The following is a 24,718-nucleotide window of genomic DNA, read 5'->3' on the forward strand; positions in this document are numbered from 1 at the left end:
TCTAAAGTATATGTAAAAGTTAAAACTATAGATTGTTATTTTTCCCTAATCTTTTCTCAGTGAAGCTTGGAAAAGTCAAATCAAATCAATTTAATTCAACAAGGGGCCAATTTGTTGTGACATCACCTAAGACGCTTGAGACGTTTTGAAGCGGTAAACCCTTGAATAGAAAAATCCCCAGGGATTTGACTCCAAACTAATTACTTTAGAAAGAAGAGGGAATAAAAAAAGGGAGGAGGAAAACATAAATAAATTCTCTACCCTTTACGGAGATTCCAATTTTTGAGGACCGTAAGATTTTGCATTTAAAAGCTATATTTTCATGTAATAATTCTTTAATTAATACAATTAACATCGCCCACCTTCGGTCTGCTTATCTGTAATCACACAATGAACGGTTCGCATTCACCTACAAAGGTTCCAAGTTAAATCAGAGTCGTTGATTTCATCGCCGGCCTAAAATTCTTCAAACCGCCTTACATATATTTGTCCTCAACCCACCCAGCCCTTCCCTTTTTCTTTCACTGGAGCCCTGGCCTCTTCTATTTCTCTTCATTTTCTTCCTCCTCCCTTTCAATTAAATCTCTGTCATTGATTCTAGAGGTAATGACCCTCTGCTAAAAAACCCACTACTTAGATATTTGCCATTGTTTTTCTTTTCTCCAATAAATTTCTCATCTTGGGTGTTCCTCTGTTTTTCCTGTCTTTTTAATTTTTTTTTTCTTTCTTTTTCTTCGTATCAGCTTTTGGCTTTGTTTGCAACTGCACAAGCTGGCTATCGAGAATCATCCTCAGATTGGAACCAAACAAAAGAAGGTCATGGTAATGCCCCTAATTTCCTTTTTATTTTCTTTCCTTTTTTTTCTTTGCAGATATTTGCATTCTTTGTTTTTCTCTCCTTCTCGTTTTAAATTGATTTAATTTTTATTTTTCAAAGGTTGGTCAAATGGTGAATAGAATGAATAACAATGAAGATTTTGGTCCGCCATGGCTGAAGCCTCTTTTGAGGGCAAGCTTCTTCATCCCCTGTGAAGTCCATGGCGACTCGAGCAAGAGCGAATGCAATATGTACTGCTTGGATTGTACGGGGAGCGCGCTCTGCTCTTATTGCCTCTCTCGCCACAAAGATCATCACGTTGTTCAGGTTGGTTCTTTATCAGTCTTTTAATCATTTTACAAGTTCTTGCTCACTTTGATTTGATGGGTAATTTCTTGATTCTTTGTAGATACGTAGATCGTCGTATCATAATGTGATCAGGGTTTCTGAAGTGTCGAAATTTATAGACATTTCCTGTGTTCAGACCTACATTATCAACAGTGCTAAGATTGTGTTCCTCAATGAGAGGCCGCAGCCGAGGCCTGGAAAGGGGGTTACAAACACCTGCGAGATTTGCTGCAGGAGTCTGCTTGATTCATTCAGATTCTGCTCTCTTGGATGCAAGGTTTGATATTTCTTTCCTTTTTTTCTTTACTTTTTTTTTTTTTTTTGAAGCAGTGCCTCTTTGTTCAATATTTATTGGTTTGGTTTTGGTCTTGCTATTGAGTTTGGTACGTGAAGCTTCTGAGTATTGGAAACTGGTGTATTTCAGGTTTTTAAGTAATGCCCATTTGTTGGTGTTAGTGCTAATTGGTTATAAACTAGTAAAAGGAGTATCTTTAATGGTTGTTAAGCAATGGCAAGGTATTGGATTAAGTTGTGGAATTGACTTGAATAATCAATTCTCTATGGATCAAATTTATAGGATAAGCAATGCCTATTTCTTGATTGAAAAAACTAACATATTTTTGTTCAAATGACGCAATTTATTTTGATCATCAAAATCTGTTGGTCTCAACTTTGCCATTGTTTTCTTTCCACAGCTTGGAGGAATGAAGAGAGGGGACCCTGACCTCACATTTGCTCTGCGCCCAAAACTCGGTAGGGATTCGCTTAACGGGTCTGAATCCGACGAGTCCTCAACGCCGACAAAGCTGCGAAAAACTGCAGCATTCAACAGGACTCTTGAATTGCCCTCTCATGGAGGAGGGAAATGGTCAGAAGATGATGTTGGCAATGCTAGCAGCAGCATTTCTCCGGCGACTCCACCGATCATCAGCTTTCGGACTTCCAGAAGAAAGGGTATACCCCATAGATCACCTCCTTTCTAAGATTTGCCAAAAAAAAAAGAAAAAAAGGGAAAATCTATAAAGAAGTTTCTAAAGTATGTAAAAAAGATTTAAAAAAAGAAGGTATGAACACAGTGAATAAATGTGGAAAGCTACATCCACCACCCTTATATGAAATAGAAAGGTAAAAAGTAGGAACAAGTGGTAGATACATAGAATGAAGATAAAGGAAACCATAGCTAGCTCTTTTTTACATGTTTGTTGTGAAATCATATCTACTTTGGTAATGTTTCCATGCATAGTACTAGTGTGCTAGGTTAATGGATTGTATTTTGTCTTCCATATATATTCTTTTATTTTTAGAACTTGTATTGTACATAATGTTGTGGCAGTTGTGTGTAAATGGAAAGAGTTGAGATATAAAAGCAATCCCTTTTATATAAGTTTTATGCTTGTTATGTGTAGCATTGATGGAGCAGTCACCTAATTGTGGAAGGCATTAGATTCTGAACCTTATCATCTTTCAGTGCATCCAGTTTTATATCATCACATTTTCTTTATACGCATTTATGCAGTGCATAATTCCATGCATGTACCTGATATATGTATGTGAAGCTTCTCTCCTGAGGTGCACCAACCCCTTTCCCTTATATCTTTCATGAAGAAAAAAGAGTAGTAAATTTCATTTACTCTCTGCTTTGTGTACATGTAAAGCATTGCTTCGCGTGAATGCAGATCAATATGTCGAACTACTGCTTGTATGGAACTTGGTAATGGATATTGTGCATGTGTGCATTATCTATCTTAGCTATAACATGAGCCAAAACTTGGGTGGGCCCAAGCTATGGGCTAAAGCAGGGTTGAATAGTTAGTTTAGTCGGTTAGGGCTTGGGAGTTGAGGAAGTGGGGGACTAGCTAGATGGAACAAATAGATCAACAGAATTGTGTGGAGACCAACAAACGGTCAGGATCTTCCGAGCATCACACATCATGGGCGATGACTTGGTGGACACGTTAACTCCCCTCGATGGTGACCTCAGGGTTGAGTTGCTCCGCTCTTTCCCCAGCAACCTCTGCTCTCTCCACAAAGAGACGTGAGGAATCCTGAGAGCTCCGAAAGAGCCTTCGCTTTCTTTTTCCATCCTTTTCCCTTCTCACTCTCTCTCTCTCTCTCTCTCTCTCTCATCTAATTAAGTTTATTATGTGCTACAGTATAGTTTTCTTAATGATGGAGTTTAACTTTTGGAAGTCTCTTCCTTCGCTTCTGAATGATTATAATTTTATATCATTAAATATGACTGCTGTCTTAGGTTATATACACCTTTTTATGAGGGTATATCTGAAATTATGCATTGATATCTTTTTTTTTTTTCCTTCAATTCTCTTTAAATGTGTGATTCAGGGATTTAGTCTGAGTTGTCCTGATACACGATGGGTTATGATTTTATGCTCTAGAATCAACTCTTCGCGTTTAAAGAACAGTTAGGGGTGCATGACTCAGTGAGCGAGCCTTTATATTAGCGGTGCTTAACAATATTAAATATGATGATATTAGAGTTGGGTGGTGGAGATTATGATGGGTTTTATAATTAATCTCGTGGCCAGAATTTTTTTTAAATTTTTATATTTTGATTCATTGTTGTCGGTATCCGCCTATGGGTTAACGACACGAGGACCGAGCATATTATAATGTGGAATGGGTCCAGTTTATCCAGAAGGGTAGCGCACCTGCTTTGGATAATACTACATTTATTCCTCTTCTCTTGTTTTTTCATATATAAATTTGGGTTGCTTTTTTAGCATTTCGTTTTCTTCCTGTTGCTGTCATTAACAAAGTGAAGGAACCCATTTAAGAGTTTTTTGTGTGAATTTTATTGGATCTTCATCAGGTTTTTTGCAAGTTGTCTCGAATCCTCAGGTTAGAGAAATAAATCTCAGCCGTATGCATATACATGAATATTTTTTAAGTAAAGTCTGGATTTAAGAGTTTTATCGTCATCGAAAAAGAGTAACATGGATAATTATAATGAATGGTAAAATCGGAAAATTTGTTTAAAAATATTCTATTTCTAGGCAATGATACGTGGTGAGCAATAGGTTCGATACTATTGTAGCTTAAGTATAGGATTCCGTTCTTTTACGTTGCTGGTGTACAATGAAAATTAATTATTTAATCGTCATTTACGTGAAATATAAATGAGAATAGATATTATTCTTAAAGACTGCAATCCTATAATCAGAGAAATCAAAACGACTATCAAATTTGCAATTGTTGGGAGCGAGGGAACGCCCACACTGCTACCCACACTGCTGCAGAAGCTAAATCAATCCTGAGAGAAAACAACCCTAGCTTAAGTTAATTTACTCCAAACTCAAACCAACCAATACAAGCAATAACGAATATACAGATAAAACAATAAGTGGTGAAACAACAGATTTACGTGGTTCGGCAAGTTTGACTACGTCCACGGGAGCCGCACAATTAATTTCTTATTTAACCATAAGAAATTACAAAACTTACTAAGAGAAGATCTCAAACTTAATTTTTCAAAATGTAGACCAAGCATGAGAAATATCTCTCTACTGTTTCCTCTATTTGGCATTCTAATATTGAGGGCCACACAATGTTCAAAGTCTCATCTAAATTGAAACTTCTGAAGATTGCTCTGAAAGAACTGAATAAAAGAAATTTCAGCAATATAAGTGAGCAGGTTCTTAGAGCTAAAAGTGATCTGGAGGTTGTGCAAAACTCTCTCCAACTTAACCCTCTTAATGCAGATTTCATTGCTCAAGAAAAGAAATGTTTAGCCTCCTATAACAAACTCCTGGAATGTGAGTTATCATTTTATCAGCAAAAATCAAGGATTGCTTGATGTCTTCAAGGGGATAGATGCACATATCTTTTTTACTCTATTGCTAAGAGGAACAGGCACCTTAATAGAGTGATGGTTCTCTTTAATGACAAGGGTGATAAAATCACTGATGGGAAGAAAATTGCTATGGAATTTATCTCTTATTACAAAAATCTGATGGGTACTGCTATCAACACTTCCTTGCCAGATTTGAGCATTATTCAAAATAGTCCATGCCTCTCTGAAACTCAAGCTGCCACATTATCTAGTCTAGTTACAAAGGATGAAATCAAGCAGGCTATTTTCTCTATGCATGATGACAAAGCACCAGGTCCTGATGGGTTTAGTGCTTCTTTTTATAAAACTTCATGGTCAATTATAGGGGATGATATCATTACTGCTATACTGGAATTTTTCAAAACTGGAAAGTTATTGGGATCTATCAACTCAACCTCCATTTCTCTCATTCCAAAGGTACAATGCCCTCAAACTCCCACTGATTTCAGACCAATATCATGTTGTAACTGTTTATATAAGTTCATTTCAAAAATACTGGCTAATAGATTGCAAACAGTCATTGGTTCAATAATCAGTGAATCTCAATGTGCTTTTGTTAAGGGAAGACAAATTTCAAATAATATTCTGTTAGCACATGAATTGGTGAAGAACTATGGTAGAAAACACATTTCTCCAAGGACAATGCTCAACATTGATATACGGAAGGCTTTTGACTCCATTAGTTGGACATTTCTGGAGAAAATGCTCAAAGGTCTGGGGTTCTCTGAAATGTTTATTAAATGGACTATGTCATGCATTTCTACACCTAAATTTTCAGTTTCCCTGAATGGATCCCTTCATGGATATTTCAAGGGTGCTAGAGGATTGAGGCAAGGTGATCCTATCTCCCCTTATTTGTTTATTATTGGATTGGAGTATCTTACTAGGAATCTAAACATGTTGAAACAAGATAGGGATTTCAAATTTCACCCTAAAAGTGGGAAGCTTAAAATTACACATCTTGCATTTGCTGATGATCTCCTTCTGTTCTGTAGAGGAGATTTATATTCAGTTCAAAAGCTTTATTACCGTGTTAGAGATTTTGGTGCCATGTTTGGTTTGGAAGCCAACCCCTCTAAATGTGCTATCTTTTTTGGAGGTGTTGATGATCATATTAAGAGCTTCATTAATAGTTGCTTGGGTTTTCAAGAAGGGACACTGCCAATAAAATATCTTGGAGTTCCTTTGATATGCAAGAGACTATCATATATTGATTGCTTCCCACTTTTTTAGAAAAATTACAAGCCAGTTTCAGACTTGGTTGAAGTTTCAGAAATTGTCATATGCAGGGAGACTCCAAGTCATCAAGAGTGTAATTTTGGGTGTCCAACTATACTGGACCTCTAACTACATATTGCCAGCAAAGGTTCTTCATAAAATTGATGCCTTATGCAGGGATTTCTTTTGGGGGAAAACTGATCAGGTTTTCAAACCCCCCCTGTTGCCTGGGAAAAAATATGCAAGGAGAAAAAGTATGGAGGTTTAGGCATTTTTTCTACAGCTACATGGAACATTGCCTCTGGCCTCAAGTTAATATGGTATATTCATATTAACAAAGAGTGGCTATGGATTAAATGGATTCATGCCAATTATTTGAAAAATTCTACAATATGGCAAGTTAACATGAAATCAAGTGATTCTTGGATGTGGAAGCAGTTACTCCAGGTCAGGGATAAACCAATCATTATTTGTGGAGGAATTAATAATATGAAACAGTGTATTAGCTCATGTTGCAAGAATTCTAAAATCCAGTTATCCAAACTATACTCAGCCATCTCCCCTGTATCCAGCAAAATGTCTTGGTTTATGACAGTTTGGGATTCAAAGAACTACCCTAAGTATAGTTTTATCTTTTGGTTAGCTGTTCTTAACAAATTGCAAACCAAAGATAGACTACTTAGGAGAGGCATTATTCAATCTGGACAATGTTGCTTATGCTCTTCAGCTCAGGAATCTCGTAGCCATCTTTTCTTTGAATGTTACTTCTCATGTGGTGTATGGAATAACATCTTGGATTGGCTTCAATTCAGATGGAAGGCTTGTAATTGGGATATCATTTTGGAATGGTTTAGCAAAAGTCTAAAGGGAAGAGGCTTCAAGAAAAGTGTGAAAAGATTGGCGTTGATAGCTTCTATTTAATGCATTTGGAAAGAAAGAAACAATAGGATTTTCAATCTGAAATCCAGAAATATTGATCAAGTTACCAGGGATGTTAAAGAGGCAATATTGATCGCTACTCTCAATGGTTCATTCTCATAGGACAACAAGCAGTGGATAATGTCTCTTTGAAACTCTCTCCTGTATATAATTGTTTGACTGATCCTGTTTTGTTTTTTTCAGTTCTTTTGAGCTGATTATCTTGTTGTACATATGTTTCACATTTTGGTGAATGAATAAAAGTTTTTCATTGACAAAAAAAAAGATCTCAAACTTAAGATCTCTCTACAGTATCGCTTGTGATTTATTCAACTGAATAGGTCACAACCCAATCTTAATTTTCTTGACTGAAAATTGCTCCTCAAAATCCCTAAGAAGAGCCGCCGCCATAGAGAGAAAAAAATCCTCTCTGTTAAAATCACACGAGAGAGAGAGAGAGAGAGAGAAAGAGAGAGAGAGAGAGAGAGAGAGAGAGAGAGAGAGAGAGAGAGAGCTCAGAGGGAACTCGTGAATAGGGTTTCCCTTTTATAGGAAACCCCTAGGTCTTCAGGCGAGCTCCACGCCAGCTTGACTACAGCTGGCTTCCACCACGCAAGCGACAGTCCGCAGTCCAGAAGGCGAGCTCCCTCCCCGCCTCTATACACGCAGACGAGCTTCCTCGCCCTTGCCTCGCCAACAGGCTTGCTTCCTCGCTAACAGGCGAGCTTCCTCGCGATTGAGCTTCAGGCGAGCTCCTCCTTCGAATCAAGATTAGTTCTCTTCAATTCTTTACCTCGTCCATCATTTGATAAACCTTAAATTTTGGACGAACACCAGAAGAACACCGCGAACACCAACTAGGCTAAAACCAGGACAAACCAGCTGCACCATTATATCATGGTTGCCTACGTACCCTCTGACCGGGATCAAGCTAATCGTAGTTTTGCACATTGTCCTCTTGGGCAGATCAACATGGGCTGATATTAACCAAGTCCAAGCAATGCTAAAACTTGCTACCTGTCACCACCTTAGTCAACATGTCTTTTGGGTTCTCAATTGTGTGCACCTTCATGAGAAAAATACTACCTTCCTCTATGACATCCCGTAGAAAATGATACCTGACGTCGATATGCTTGGTATGAGCATGATGAACTTGATTCTTAGCCAAATGAATTGCACTCTGACTATCGCACCACAAGTTTACGCAATCTCGCTCAATCCCCAAATCATCTAGCAGACCACATAACCATAGTGTTTCCTTCACTCCCTTTGCAATGGTCATATACTTAACCTCTGTAGTAAAAAGTGTTATTGTAGCCTGTAACATCGATCGCCAAATAACTTGAGCACCATGTATACTGAATACATAACCAGTAGTAGATCGTCATCTATCTAGATCGTCCGCATAATTTGAATCCACAAACCCATTCATCTGACATGTATCTTCACCAAAACATAGACCCGTTTCAGCGGTACCCTTCAAGTACCTCAGGACCCATTTCACCGCTTCCCAATGTGTCTTTTCTAGATTCGCCATGAACCTACTGACAACACTGACTGCCTGTAAAATATCTGGATGTGTACACACCATTGCGTACATCAAACTGCCAACTGTACTAGCATAAGGTACACGCCTCATGTGTGCCTTCTCTTCCGCTGTAGTGAGAGATTGTTTACCTGAGAGTCTGAAGTGTGAAGCCAATAGAGTTACCACCGACTTAGAACTTTATATCCCAAACCTTGCGATAACCTGCTCAATGTAGCCTTTCTGACTCAAGAACAATCGTTGATTTGCGCGCTCTCTTCTAATCTCCATTCCTAGTGTTTTCTTAGCAGCGCCCATTTCCTTCATCTCGAACTCTTTACCAAGTTGAGATGTCAGCCTATCTATCTCTATCTTGCTTCTCGAAGCAATAAGCATGTCATCCACATATAAAAAAAGATAGATATAATCACCTCCATGAAGCTTCCGAATATAGACACAGCTGTCATAATCGCTTCTAGAGAACCCATGCTTTAGTATAAAGGAGTCAAATCTCTTATACCACTGCCGAGGAGATTGTTTCAATCCATAAAGTGATTTCCTTATGCAACATACCTGATACTCCTTATCCTCAACCTTGTAACCCTCAGGCTGATGCATATAGATTTCATCATCCAACTCTCCGTGCAAGAAGGCTGTTTTGACATCAAGTTGTTCCAGCTCAAAATCATCATGAGCAACAATACTCGATAGCACCCGAATAGAAGTGTGTTTCACCACCGGAGAAAAGATCTCGTTATAATCCACACCCTCTCTTTGTGCAAACCCCTTAGTCACTAGCCTAGCCTTGTACCTTATACTGCCGAGTTCTGAAGGATCCTCTTTTCTCTTATACACCCACTTACAACCAATAGATTTCTTTCTTACGAGCAATGGGACCACCTCCCATGTTTGGATCTTCCGGAGAGATTCTATTTCTTCCTCCATCACAGCCAACCAAATCTCACTATCCCTATCCCGAATAGCTTCTTTGAAGGTGATCGGCTCATCATCCTCCACCGAGAGTGCGTACTCAACCAAATTTACCTGCCCATAGTGCTTCAGAGGCTGATCTGACCTCAGCTTCTAAACTTGCTTGTATGCTCGCCTTGGCCTAGTGGAAGCCAAAGTATTTTCGAGTTGCTGTTGTTGTAATACTTGTACATTTTCTTGCTGAACCTCCTCCTGTTCAAGCTCATCATCTTCATGATCCTCCTCTTGAACATGGCTAGAACCTGGTTCGTCTTTAGGTTCTATTTTAATCACCTGGGACTTTAAAGTCCTAACAGTCCCAACACCACCGTTCTTGGATACCCTAGTAATCATGGATTTCTCATCAAAAGTAACATCTTTGCTAATCACGAACTTGAAATCTTCTGTACACCAAAGACGATAGCCTTTTACGCCTTTTGCATACCCCAAGAATATTACCTTCTTGGCCATCGCGTCAAGCTTTCCCTCGTTGATGTGATAATAGGCGGTACATCTGAAAATCTTGAGCCTATCAAAATCTGCATGCTCCCCTGACCATACCCAATAGGGTACATCACCATCCAATGTCGAATGTTGAAAACGGTTCACTATGTAACAAGCTGTAGCAACTGCTTCTGCCCACCATTCTTTGCCCAAACTAGCATGTGATTGCATACTCATTGTCTTCTCCCGTAATGTACTGTTTAGTCTCTCTGCGACTCCATTCTGCTGTGGTATGGACCTGACTATTCAGTGTCGAGCAATACCCTCCTGATCACATAAGTCCTTGAAAACCTCTGTATATTCTATACCATTATAAGTGTCTTCAATTTCTTGCTTGTCCTATTCTTAACCATTGCTTTCCACTTCTTGAATGTCTCAAATACTTCATTCTTATGCTTAAGAAAATAAATCCAAGCATACCTAGAATAAACGTCTATGAACGAGACAAAATACCTGGAACACCCTTGGAAGTTGTCTGAGTCGGACCCCAAACATATGTATGCACATAGTCTAATATACCTCTGCTCTTGTGCTAGCTTCTCAGAAAATGAACTCTGTGCGCCTTTTTGTACACACAATCCTTACAAAAATTCATGCAAGGTTTCTTCATGTTCTTCAGCAAACCTTCCTTACCAAGCAGATCTAGACCCTTCTCTCACATGTGCCCAAGCCGCCTATGCCATAACCGAGTGTGTTCACATGGGTCTCCATGACTTCTATTAGTTCTAACTATTGCATCTCCTGTCACTGTTGTACCTGAGAGAGTATATAGATTAACGTGACAAATACCCTTCATCACTACCAAGGAACCCCGAACAACTTTCTTTATTCCATTCTTTGTTACTATCCTGCAACCACCGTAATCCAAAGCATCAACTAAGATAAGATTCTTCCGCAAGTCAGGAACATGCCTCACATCCGTCAGGGTTCTGACCACTCCATCACGCATCCTGATTTTGATATTGCCAAGCCCCACAGTTTTACATGCATGGTTATTCCCACATCAATACAGTTCCACCATCAATGCTTCTATAAGTAGTAAACCACTTTCTATTTGGGCACATATGGTAAGAGCAGCCCGAATCAAGAATTCACTTACCGGAGATATCTTCGCCACCCGTAACAACATAGCATTCTTTATCGCTCCCTTCCTCCGAGACGTCACTTACCGGAGATATCTTCGCCACCCGTAACAACATAGCATTCTTTATCGCTCCCTTCCTCCGAGACGTAACTTGCCTCTTCCTTGCCTTCTCTCCTCAACAACATAGCATTCTTTATCGCTCCCTTCCTCCGAGACGTAACTTGCCTCTTCCTTGCCTTCTCTCCTCGCGGTTTTGTTGTTGTTCTTTTTCCCACCTACTCTCTTGTTAGGACAATTAACCTTAAAATTCCCAAGCTTACGACATTTGAAACACGGTCTTCCCACAAGAGGTCTCGATTTCAATCTACACTTTTCTCCCTTGTCTTTTCCTCGCTCATTGCCCCTTGCTCTTACAAACAATCCTTGTGCTTGTTCCTTGTTACCACTAGTAGCCATGTCACTAGTTGGAATTTTCAAAAGATCATTCGACAGAAGTGCCGTTCTAGTCTCATCCATCTTCAAATTGTCACCTACAAGCATCAATGTTTGTATTAGGTTCTCATAAGACTTCGGTAAAGAAATAAGTAGCAGAAGTGCTTGATCCTCATCTTCTATTATCATATCAATGTCCTTCAAATCCGATATGATTCTATCGAACTTGTTGATGTATTCCCGGATTGACGAACCTTCCTCCATTTTGCAAGTATATAATTTGGATTTTAAGTAGATCCGATTTGTTACTCTTCGTCATGAAGGTACTCTCTAACTTTGACGACACGCCTGCAGTCGTTTCCTCTCCATCCACCAAGAAAGCATCATTCCTCTCAAGACATAGGATAATCGATGCTCGTGCTTCGAGATCTAACTCTTCTTAATCCTCATCTGACATATCTTTGTGCTTCTTTTCTCTTCCCGCCATAACCTTTTGTAATTTTTACGAAATCAGCGAATTTTTCATCTGCATCCTCCAATAGAAAAAATCATTCTTTCTATTGAATTTTTCGATGTCATACTTTCCCATTTTAACTGTTTTACTTGTAGACGCCATTCTCCGCTAGTATTAATAAATCCACTTCTCTCAGGAATTTTAATAATAATCAAGCACCACCTCAGATCAGAAGTTCTACCACCACCAATTGTAGGGAGCGAGGAACGCCCACACCGCCGCGGAAGCTAAATCAATCCCGAGAGAAAATAACCCTAGCATAAGTTTACGCCAAACGCAAACCAACCAATACAAGCAATAGCGAATACAAAGATAAAACAATAAGTAAATAAGACGAGACAACAGATTTACGTGATTTGGCAAGCTTGCCTACGTCCACGAGAGCCGCACAATTAATTTCTTATTTAACCACAAGAAATTATAAAACTTGCTAAGAGAAGATCTCAAACTTGAGATCTCTCTACGGTATCGCTTGTGATTTATTCAACTGAATAAATCACAACTCAATCTCAATTTTCTTGACCGAAAATTGCTCCTCAAAATCCCTGAGAAGAGCCGCCGCCAAAGAGAGAAAAAAAATCCTCTCTGTTAAAATCACGAGAGAGAGAGAGAGAGAGCTCAGAGGGAACTCGTGAATAGGGTTTCCCTTTTATAGGGAAACCCTAGGTCTTCAGGCGAGCTCCACGCCAGCTTGACTACCACTGGCTTCCACCGCGTAAGCGACAAGCGAGCTCCGCATCAGGCGAGCTCAATCTCCTCTATGCCCGCAGTCCAGAAGGCGAGCTCCCTCCCCGCCTCTCTATGCGCAGGCGAGCTTCCTCGCCCTCGCCTCGCAAATAGGCAAGCTTCCTCGCCGTCGATCTTCAGGCGAGCTCATCCTTCGAATCAATGTCAGTTCTCTTCAGCAAACTAGATTACTTTTTTTCACTTTAATGCTCCGAAGTTTCTCCCTTTTTAATTTTGATGCTTTGAAGTTCTATTTCAGTATTTTTTTGAGGAACATTTCAATAATTTGAAGGAGAGGGAGTGGCAAGAAAAATTTATTTCATGTTAGCTTTTCTATGTTTCGATAATCTTGAACAAAATTATTATAAGCATGCAATCCTTCTGCAAAAGTTGAGATATTAAATTGTCAAAATTGAACTTTATGGTATCAAAGTGTAAAACATGGTGAAACGCGCGATGTCTACATTGAGAATATCCATATCCATCAATATAGTATTATTGATGGATTATTAACATCTTGTTATAAATCAGATCATCTTGCTAATTAATAACTAACTATGCTTAGCTCTCCTCTCTCATCTTGGATATTAGTATATTACGTGCTGAACTTCCATTTTCTTATGTATGAAGGCAATGTTGACATTTAAGAAATTTATTATTATCAAAACATTAGTGATTAGATCATTATCTCCAACTCTTCACACATGTGCGTCATCAACTTTTATCCTATTCTCAAGAAATAATAGAAGGAAGAAGGAGAGAAGGCAAACCCCTGATCCACGCTGTCATTTGTCATCAGCTTCTTGGAAGCTACCCAATGTGGGACAGGCATTAAATCAGGACATGAAAGTTCTCTATTAATATATTTTTTTTATGTGTATGTTTCGGTTGTTGTCCTAGTTTAAAATATATTCTCTCTTTCATTAAAAAAAAAAGGCGGCTGCAGCACACGGGTGAAGGACACGTGCGAGGGCACATAAGTGCATATCCGGTACGTGTCGGATTCAGCCCGCAGAGACCACGTGGGCTGTGTGATGTTATTCTGCTGTAGCTTGTTACACGTGTGGGTTCTTATCCTTACAAGTTCGGCGTCTTAATATAAATAATTTCCTGAGGTTTAAAAGCTCTGAGAATCTAGGTTGTAGTTATAGTAACGCACTCACTCTCAGGGCTTACATTATGTTAAAGAAAAGAGGGTTAAACTGTCTTGATCGGCGACAGGCTAATGAAAAAATTAAGGGGGTTTAACTCTTTAATTCTTAATCATCTAAACAATAAAAATTATTTAAGAATTAATAAAACCTTACGTGAGTTTAATTGAAAATTAGCCCGTCGGCGTGGGGGAGAGAGTGGAATGATTTTGTAAAAATCACAGTCAGATGTTCTTCTCTTAATATGAGTAAATTACTTGTACTCTTGTTTTATGATTGCTCATTTTGGTTGAACTCGCTCGAAGACATGCGGACCAAGTAGTGTCGACTTCATCTCTAGTTAAAATTTACAAAAGTATTGCACCTCACGAGATGTTTAGTATCAATAAGTAAACATAAATAAAAAATAAGATAATATCTTTCTAGCTTTTAATTTATTTCATCGGCTTTATGATTAATTAATCAAATAATAAGTAATGATGATATTTTTCATAATGTGGATGTTTGCAAATTTAATTAAATCAATGTGACATTCAGTAGCATGTTTTTCTAACTTCAATAAGTGTAAAATTGGTATATTTGTACAAAAGTAGGAGGATTAATCTTCTTGACCCTTCTTTATTTACCAAACGTAATAAAGCTAACACTTCATCTTAATTATCCAATCTAAATGGAATTTAACTAGTTTTAACTCCTTATGACGGGTTAACCAATTTAACCCTTCTCCTTAGCCCTTCTCTCTTGATCACTTGCCAAAGGGCACATAAGATGGTAATTATTCTCCTAGAAAAGCTTACGGGGGAAACATTCCTATATTTAGTACAACCTTACAATAAGGATAAAATTGTAATGAAGTAGGCAGACTAAAAAGCAGTAAAATCAAAATTTTTATCCACCTACATCCTAAGATCCATACGTAGAAGAAGATCCAAGATATAAAATTACCTGAAGCGTGCAGATTAACAACGAAAAACTACGTATTCATTGAAATGTTGCGCGGCAATTGTAGCGACGCCTCTACTAGTATCCACACGAACTTATTGGAACTCCGCACGTTGGTGTGCTAGCACTTTTAAGACGGCGGCCTTTGGAGTCTCTCTCTCTTTTTCCTCACGATTTCAGAAGCTCGATTGGATGATCAAAAGGTCCATCCCATGCCCCTTTTTATAGGGCTGTGAGGTAGTTTCTCAAACCGTAAAGAGATCGGGATTCCAATCATACGGTTTCTCAAAATATAATTTCACTACCACAAAATAGGTCTATGAGGACGGTTCGTTGGGGACGGTTTAAAACCGTCCCCTTAGCTTTCTAAAGAAACGGTTTTGTGACGGTTCCACCCGTCACAATAGAGTCTAAGGCAACACTTTAAAATAAAGTGTTGGGCTTGAATTAGTTTTGTGAATATATCCTGTAATGGGCTAAAGGTACGGTTCCCCAAATTTTCATTTTTTGTTTTGGAAACGAGCGCCGCACTGCCCCCCCCCCCCACTCCCCCCCCCCCATCAAAACAAAATCACCGCGTCTCTAGGGTTTTCTTGTGTCGATTTCTTTTTTGTCCGCCAGCTCTCCTTGACGGAGCAAAGCCCGCCGCCTCTCCTTTACTCACGCTCGTCCTCGACTATCTCCACCTCGCGTTTCCCTCCTCCCCTTGGCTCCCTCTGTCCACGGCCTCTCCTTCACTTCTCCTCGTTCAACACCTTCGCTTGTTCGCAGACCATCCAACCTCGTTACCCACCTCTCCTCAATTCGCCGTTGTCCACCGCCTCCCCTCACATCCTCCCATCTTCGAGGACCGCCGCCGAGACCTCCACACGACTCAAAAAAAGGTATCGATCTCATTTCCTCCTTCTATTTCCCTTGTATATTCTTTGCTCAGTTGACGCATTTCTTTACTTTGATATTGAGTATATTTAGCAATTAAACCTCTATATTGAGCATTTTTAGCAATTTTCTAGGGTTTCTGCGATGAATCCCTTTGATTTTCTTGATTATATGTCGCAGCGTTTGAATTTAAAGACATCTTGAACCCTAGTTTTGGAATATCCTGCATTTAGTGCAATTTTCAAAAAAATTGTTTAGTTAATTGTTGTAACGTCTAATTTCCCCTAAATTTGAGTATTTGCTGGTGTATGTGGTGGTTGTTAGGTGAGGACTGAGGAGGAGTTCACTGGATTGTACATGTTATTACAGGTTTGAGGATGAAACATTCTATCCAGGTGATGAAGAGTACATTTTTCATGGGTAACACTGGGAATTTTATTCCAGATCCCTCTTCATGGTTGAGATTGGTGGCTATTATTCATCAATTGCTAGTGTATTACTATAATTAGTTGGAGTTCACAAGGTTCTGACTAGGGATTTCACTGAAATCAGTAAACAAGAGAGCGATAAGATTGAAGATAGAATTATCTGAGCATATACCTTCACAAAAATGGCTACATTCTTCACAGCATGTTCTCTGATCTCTTTCAGTGTTATTTAGAAGAATGTTCAACTTCAAGGGATTCAAATTCCTATAAACAAATGCCAATAAGCTCAAAAGTTGGAGGCACTGATAAATCTGATTTAAGTGGTTGCACAATTTATTTCCATCTATCTAATATCTTCACCTGAAAGTATCTCTACGCTTATCTTTACTACAAATCTTGAGAGGATTTCATGAGGTAAAAACTTGTGCTTATCTTTAATTGAGATTCACTGGTATAACATCACTTTGTTTGCAGGTTCTTCAAAATGCGAAGGAACTAAAACAAAAATTAAAGGACCATCTTCGAAATAAATCAGACTTGTTCAAGAACGGTCTTCTAGAGAATGATAAGGTGTGTTCAATAATTTGTTGCCGTATATATTCTCATGTTGGGAGCATAGTTTTTCCCCCTGATCCCCCTGATTTGTTTTTCTCAACATATATAGGTTATGCTCGGAAATAATGGATGGAAAGAGATGTATTATTAAGTAAAGTTTTCTGCAGACAATCCAATAGAGATTGAAAGCATCCGAAAGAAGGTAGTGGGTTTTGGATTTTCCTTGACCTTTCTCTGTTCTACTCTCGGAGTTTTATATTTTTTTATGCTGAATTTATTTTTATGTATAATATTTCAAGCTGGAAAACTATGTGGAAGCTCTATGTTGGGTATTGCGTTACTATTTTGCTGGTGTGCCTTCTTGGTCGTGGTAAGCAACAGTTAAGAAATTTCGTTTCATTTAATTTCCTAATACATAAGGTCAACAATATGTATAAACTCCATTTTACTTTTCCAATAGGTATTACCCTTTTCATTATGGTCCTTTTGTATCAGATCTAAGGGGTCTCGGTTCCCTCAAACAAGAATTTAGAATTGGGTAACCTTTTAATCCATTTGATCAACTCATGTCTGTGCTTCCATCAAAGAGGTAAATTCACTTTAAGTACTTTAATCCATTTGATCAACTCATGTCTGTGCTTCCATCAAAGAGGTAAATTCACTTTAAGTACTTTCATGACTATATGCAATGTTTCTTTAAGGATCATTTATGGATTTGTTTTGACATACAGTTCTAATGCACTGTCAGAAGCTTATCGGAATCTTATGACCTGTAAGGATTCACCGATCATTAAGTTCTACCCACAAGGTAGGACACTTGCTTACAATCTCATGCTTTTGAAAATTCATGTCATGCATCAAACTTTCCTTGTGATGACAGATTTTGTAGTGGACACCAATGGAAAGAGGTTTTCTTGGCAGGTTTATAAACATAAACTTCTATCAATTTTTAACCATTTCGTAGCAATTGGAGATTAAGACATAAGTATCCTTATTGGTAAAATTTATATTTGTTCTTTCCCTCTTATTTATATCAAGTATTTATGATCACAATTTTTTTTGTTACCGCCTGGGAATAAATACCTTATGATCATGCCTCTGTTTCTATTTCATTTATGTTAGTCAATGGTATAGCTGATGGAAAGATGTGATCGATATGCACGATGATCGAAAAGAGGCAATTTCCTATGAAATTTGGATCATAAATAGGTTAATGCAATGATATTTTCCTGTCATTAAGATTTGATTCATTAGTTTTTAGCGTGAAATTTTAGACGAGTTCTTCATTTGAACTTTTTTGGAACAGATGCACAAAACACCTTCAGTGCCAAAATTCGGTGTTTGGGATGAAAAGGGTCCAAAATCAGGAGATGGGTTCACTGTTATCTTTAACAAAGTTAAACAAGAGAAACAAAATGCTGCTAGTAAGCTTCCGAGAGTTCCAATAGATCCAACTATTCATCCAAGCAAGCGTAAGAATCGCGCAAATCCTGCCTCAAGGTCGAAGGTATGTCCTGAATCCTTGTTTCTCTCCTTTGTATAAATGAAATTATATCTTATATTTCTAACTGTTTACTTCAGATATTATGTTGCATTAGACCCGCCATTGATGAATGAGTCATGGGTACTGGCTTAAGGAGCATCAACCACTCTGATGAAAATTTTTCTACATGTTTGCTCTATATCAGCAAGCATTTGTGAAATATTGGGCTAATTTCGGCTCTATATAGGCAAGCATTTACGATGATCTGGTTTATGTCTTGCAAACATAGAGACAAGCGATATAGTGTAATGATATGTCCGATTTCTGAAGCATGATTTTATAATTAGTCAGGAGACTCAGGACGCATATTTATTCTGGATGTATACTGACAAGGTTCCCTATTGCTGCTCTATTTTATAGGAAAAGAACTGTTGGTCTATTTAATAAGAAAAGAACCGCTTGAAGTTTATTGCATCTACCTGTTTCAAATTCAATCATAAGATATGTTTGAAGTAACCTAAAGCCTCGTTTCTAGACAGTGGGGCTTCCATGATATTATATTTTGAATCATTGGCACTTGCATAAGCCTAACGTGTGTTTGGCGAGCTCTTAAAATTGAGTCAAGACTAAAGCTGACCATAAAAGAGGTAAATTCACTTTAAGTACTTTCATGACTATATGCAATGTTTCTTTAAGGATCATTTATGGATTTGTTTTGACATACAGTTCTAATGCACTGCCAGAAGCTTATTGGAATCTTATGACCAGTAAGGATTCACCGATCATTAAGTTCTACCCACAAGGTAGGACACTTGCTTACAATCTCATGCTTTTGAAAAATCATGGCATGCATCAAACTTTCCTTGTGAAGACAGATTTTGTAGTGGACACCAGTGGAAAGAGGTTTTCTTGGCAAGTTTATAAACATAAACTTCTATCAATTTTTAACCATTTCGTAGCAATTGGAGATTAAGACATAAGTATTCTTATTGGTAAAATTTATATTTGTTCTTTCCCTCTTATTTATATCAAGTATTTATGATCACAATTTTTAGCATTCAATATTACAACAATGTCATTAACGAGCTCGTGTCCAAAGGTGACAGTCTCTTCTCTGTCATCAAATCCCTGATTATCCATCAATCTGATGCTAAAAAATTTCCTATCCACATATCCATGCATAGAGCCTTACATGACAATCTTCCACTGGGATTTTCCTCAAAGCCTAGAAGACCAGTATGGTGGCTTTCTAGCCCTCTCGTTGTGTGAGTCAATTTGTGTATAAGCTATTTTCCTTTAGCCAACTATCTTGGTTTGTAAGGCATAAATTGCTCATTGCATTATTTTCTTTGTTCTGTTATAGCTAGCGATGACTTTAGAGATTATGCCGATCTTTGCTTTAAGTCATTTGGAGACCGAGTGAAGAATTGGATCACATTGAACGAGCCATGGACAAATTGTCATTGAGGTTATGCTGTAGGGATATTTGCACCTCGTCGTTGCTCTCCGTGGGAGGCTGGAAATTGCAGTGCTGGTGACTCCGGTCGAGAGCCTTAATATTGTTGCTCGTCACCAGATTCTAGTCCATGCTTCTGCTGTTAAGCTATATAGAGATACTTTTTGTTTTAATGAAAGAGGAATTTTAGTCATGTACTTTGGACAAAAGAAAAAACTTGTACTAAAGTCATTGTAATGAACCAATGAATTGTTCCTTATGTTTGGTTGTTAATTTGCTTGCAAAATTTGGAGTTTCATTTCTTTGTTTGTGACATGAGCAGGTATAAATCATGAAGTTTTCATTTTGTTTACTTCTTTTTTAATTTTGAAACTGCAGGTCGAAAAATGTGTGATATATCTGGATGATTTGCTTTTGCACGGTCAAAATTGAAAACCGTCTCCTTTGTTATGTATACTTGTTCCCAAAATCTAAAACTGTCACCTTTGCTAGATAATTGTCCTCATTGCTCGAAAGTAAAAGCCGTTCCCATTGGTATCAAACCGTTCCCCTTTCTTAGAACCTAAAAATCGTTCCCCTTGCTATCAAACCGTTCCCCTTGCTTAGTACCTAAAAACCGTTCCCCTTGCTATATAACCGTTCCACTTGTATAAAACTAAGAACCGACCCCCTAGCACAACCGTTCCCTTATGGTACCAATGATGACAGTTTACAAACTGTTCCCCTAGGATCATAAACCGTCTCATTAGACCTAAGAGCACGGCCATAAATGAGACGGATGTTGATCCGTCCCCATAGATGTAAGGCAACGGTTTTTATGCCTAGTGTGACGGTTCACAACCGTCCCCATAGACCTCAAATGTGGTAGTGTTTATTCAAATCAAATCATATCTTTAAACCGTGATTGATCATATCAATTTGATTGCTAGGAGATAGGTTCATTGAACTTGGTCAGTATTTCTTTCAAACGTGATTGATCAAATCAATTCTGATCTATTAATCGAGATTGATCAAATCAATCCTTATCCAATTACCCGATAACCTCACAACTAATCATATCTCTATATGACTTAATTTATGCGGGCTTTCTTAATAACGTTCCAACATGTTCATGTGTGCGACCCAATAGGTTTACACGATGTTGGCAGTGAGCCAAAATACTTTTTCGGCCCACAAGTCATAAGCGGACCCTAGCAGGACATTATGACTACCCAAATCATGTAAAGGTCATCTCAGACGAAACCTAGTTCACAATGGACATATGTCGGTCTCTTCATCACTAGATAATTTGATTGAACTCAAGGCAGGAAGCGTGTCAACCTTATACAGTTCAACCTTTAATTTCTCGCACATGAAGTTAGACTAACTTTTCAATAGTTGACTCTCAACTAATTAGGCATGACCATGCACTTTCTCAGTCTATCTTCTTCGAGGGGCCCAGAGATATCATACTCTCATTTATATGAGAGGGACAAATTCCATCTTGACCATTCACATCCCTCTGCATGATTCATAGCATACCCGATTGATACCTTTATTATTATCCGTTTAGGGAAACGTTTGGTAACATCAAAGTATACAATCCTCATGTAGGAAACCGTGATAATCTCAGGTCAAAAGACCGAACATAATCATTGTATGAAACCTACTAATGACACATATAATCCATGCAGTGTTTCATAGCGGGTCAGTCCAGTATCATGTTCATCAATCAATCAATCCATGTGATTGACTTGATATCTCATATCCATGATCCGTGAAACATGATCATCAATCAATCCACATACTACCTATAAAATCATTAGTGTGCCAACCAATGACAAAAGACAAGGACTATTTAGAATAACATCACAATCTAATTACAGAGTTTCATGTTCAAGTCACATACTTAATGATCCATAATAAGTGATTTATTTAAGGGACCGAATAACAAATTATTCATAGAAGTTGCATAAACATAAATTAAACATAATCATCTCTGTTATTGGTCTCTAGGGCATATCATACTAACAAAAATATATCCTCAGATGGAGATCTTCCTTTCTCAATTCAAAAAATTCAAAACAATTATAAAAACATCCTCAAAATTCCTAACATGCAAATATCAATAAAAATTTCAAACTTTAAAGATAGCCCCATAATTTTTTAGATTTGCAAAAATCAAATTATAAATTTAAAAAATTGTAAAAAACAACAAAAAAACAAATTTTACAAAAACATCTGAAAATGTCAAATAAAAAATAATACAAAAAAAATCTAAGAATTACAAACAACAACCTAAAAATTTAAAATTTATAAAGAACACCTTAAAACTTTCAAAAGTTGCAAACAAGCTCCTTAGAGATTCAAAACTTACAACAAAAGCCTAAAAAATTCAAACTTAAAAATAGTAAATTAAAAATCTAGGGTTATAAATAGCCCCTTGAAAATTTTAAATTTGCAAAAAGCCCTCATACTTACAAAAGTTGCCAAAAACACCCTAAAATTTTAAAAGTTATAAAAAATACCCTAAGAATTTTAGGTCTACGGCCAGTACACTGAATATCTAGGAACTACAAGAAGCATCATAAAAATTTCAAATTTGCAAAAATGCCTAAAAATTTTCAAAACTTGAAAAAACCCCTCAAAACTAGAAATTAAAAAATGCAACTCTTTGTATTGATTTTCTTTTTAGGATGCTTCTTGTAAATCTTAAAATTTTTAGTGTGTTTTTACAAGTTTTTAGGATTAGATTGCTTTTTACAAAATTTTAAAATTTTAGGGGGCTGTTTGTAAGCCTAGATTTTTCAATTTGCTATTTGTAGGTTTCGAATTTTCAAGGAGTTTCTAGTAAATTAAATATTTTATGGTTATTTTGCAAAATTTAAAAGTTTCTAGATGCTTTGTACAAATTCTAAATTTCAAGGGGCTAATTCTAATTCTTAGACATTTAGTGTATTATATTTGGTATGAAGTTTTTAGGGTTTTTTTGTAAATTTTGAATTTTTGAGGTTCTTTTTTGTAATTTAAAAGTTTAAAGGTTTTTGTTATAAATTACAAAATTGTCAAGGGGCTGCACATAATTCCTAAATTTTCAATGTATTATTTGTAGGTTTGAAATAATCATAGAATTTCTTAAAATTTTTGAAATTTTGAGGGTGTTTATTGTAACTTTGGAAGTTTAGGGTGTTCCTACAAATTCTAAAATTCTTAGGGGGTTGTTTGTAATTCATAGATTTTTAGTGTTTTAATTTTTGAGGGTGATTTTTGCAATATTTGAAAGTTTTAGGGTGTTTTTGACAAATTTAAAACTTTTTAATTTATTATTTGTAATTCCTAGGGTTTTAGTTTTTGTTTTGTAAATTTTAATTTTTGTGGGTGTTGTTGGTAATTTTAATATTTCATGGTGTTTTAGGCTAATTCAAAATTTTTCGAGGGCTATGGATATGTTCTTGAAACTTTTCAGAGTTATTTGTAAGTTTTTCAATTTTTTTAATTTTTTAATTTTTGCGGGTGTTTTTGGTAGTTTTAGAATTCTTGGGGAGTTTTTGTAATGTCCTATTTTAAGGGGGATATCTATAATATTTAGATTTTAGGGGTTTTTAGTAAACTTTGAAACTATTTTGGAGTTGTTTATAATTTCACTTGTTGAAATGAATCAAGTCTAAACTTTTTAGCCCTTTTTATCCTACTCCTTTAGTTGGTTAAAGTTTATCTTCATATGTGATTAAACTTTTAATCTTGATAAAATTTTAGCATGATAACAAATATAGTTAAAATTAGTAGAAAGTTTACCATGATAAAGTTTAACCCTTTTATCCTTGTACCAAATAAGCTCTAAGGGCATGTTTGGCAATTGGGAAGTAAATAGAAAGTGGACCCATAATTGGAAAGGGACTTCACCTTTTGATTTTTCTCATTTGACATTTGGAAAGCGAATGAAAAGTGAAGGGTGTTGTAGGCATCTAAAAATACCCATAGGTTCCTGAACGCAGCTCAAGACGGAGAGAAGACGATGAACATCTTCATCCGAGTCAAAAAGGATTATCCGAATGGCTGTCGCGCTTGTCGGTCAGCTCCAAATAGCCGTCACGCTTGTTGGTCAGCTCCAAGTGCCGTAAAGAGCTAACGAGTGCATGAAACAAGTTAGCAAAGCGTACAAGTCAACAAGACAACCAAATACGCAAAACAGCAGGAAATACAAGTCCGGGAAAGTCGGGAAACACCAAAAAGCGAAAAGAAAGCCTGGGAACCCAAGTGGGGTCGCGGGTCGCCACTTGATGACCCACGCACACGCGGGTCACCAAGAGGTGACCCGCGGTCGCGCGGGTCACCACTTAGTGACCCGGTCACCAAGAGGTGACCCGCGACCACACGGTTCACCACTTGGTGACCCGCGCCCACGCGGGTCACCATGACCTGTCGCGTAGTCCCGAGCCTCAAACGCGTTTTCGATAGTTTTTAAGTAGTTTTCACAGGATTTATCTGTTGTAGAGGTTCCTAACTGACTTGATATCATCTCTACACGTGGGTAGGCCGTTATTAACTGAAGATGAGGCCAAATCTCCCATTCTTATCCGAATAACCGCATCCAAGGCCTAATAAATACAAGCCTAAGGTCCCCATTCTCAAGGGGCGAATTATTATCAAGACAAGGAGGTGGTGCCGAGTTGGAGAGCAAGGAAGCATGAATTTTAGAGGAGACTAGCTGATCTCGATGAAGTTCTTCAGCATAAAGAGGGAGAGTTCGAGAGATCTAAAGCCTCGTCTTCCCATTCCTTGAGATTAGGCTTAGTTTAATCTCGAGAAGAGTACTGATTTCGCTTGGTCGATATTAGTACTTTAGCGAATACTTCCTTGGTGAAGTAGGAGCTCTGATTAATCATTCTGTCAACCAGATCCAATCCGTAGGCAGTCCACGGATATCAACGTCCCCGACA

At 37.7% G+C, this 24,718-nt stretch overlaps 1 protein-coding gene and 1 long non-coding RNA gene across 8 annotated transcripts; both read left to right on the forward strand.

Moving 5' to 3' along the window:
* Window positions 518-2,537, forward strand: LOC109842844. The gene is made up of 5 exons (XM_020411748.1): window positions 518-603; window positions 744-822; window positions 938-1,144; window positions 1,227-1,442; window positions 1,861-2,537. The coding sequence occupies exons 2-5, from the start codon at window positions 820-822 to the stop codon at window positions 2,146-2,148; spliced, it is 714 nt and encodes a 237-aa protein (XP_020267337.1). The 5' UTR covers window positions 518-603; window positions 744-819; the 3' UTR covers window positions 2,149-2,537.
* On the forward strand, window positions 16,719-20,097 carry LOC109842974. 7 transcript variants are annotated; one of them, XR_002247468.1, is made up of 11 exons: window positions 16,719-16,875; window positions 16,970-17,062; window positions 17,160-17,230; window positions 17,321-17,449; window positions 17,592-17,857; window positions 17,983-18,069; window positions 18,167-18,367; window positions 18,442-18,990; window positions 19,070-19,146; window positions 19,528-19,608; window positions 19,707-20,097. It is a non-coding gene; the product is annotated as an uncharacterized LOC109842974 (long non-coding RNA). The 7 variants fall into 7 exon arrangements; XR_002247466.1 differs by having other exon boundaries at window positions 17,592-17,668; window positions 17,741-18,069; XR_002247464.1 differs by having other exon boundaries at window positions 17,592-18,069.

Source organism: Asparagus officinalis, chromosome 5 (assembly GCF_001876935.1).
Source record: "Asparagus officinalis chromosome 5, Aspof.V1, whole genome shotgun sequence".
Classification (NCBI taxonomy): domain Eukaryota; kingdom Viridiplantae; phylum Streptophyta; class Magnoliopsida; order Asparagales; family Asparagaceae; genus Asparagus; species Asparagus officinalis.

Bases quoted from the DNA above. Each gene is read 5' to 3' on its own strand.
- LOC109842844 (XM_020411748.1), top strand. The intron at 1,145-1,226 runs GTTGGTTCTTTA...GATTCTTTGTAG, and splicing joins AAGATCATCACGTTGTTCAG to ATACGTAGATCGTCGTATCA. The intron at 1,443-1,860 runs GTTTGATATTTC...TTCTTTCCACAG, and splicing joins TCTGCTCTCTTGGATGCAAG to CTTGGAGGAATGAAGAGAGG.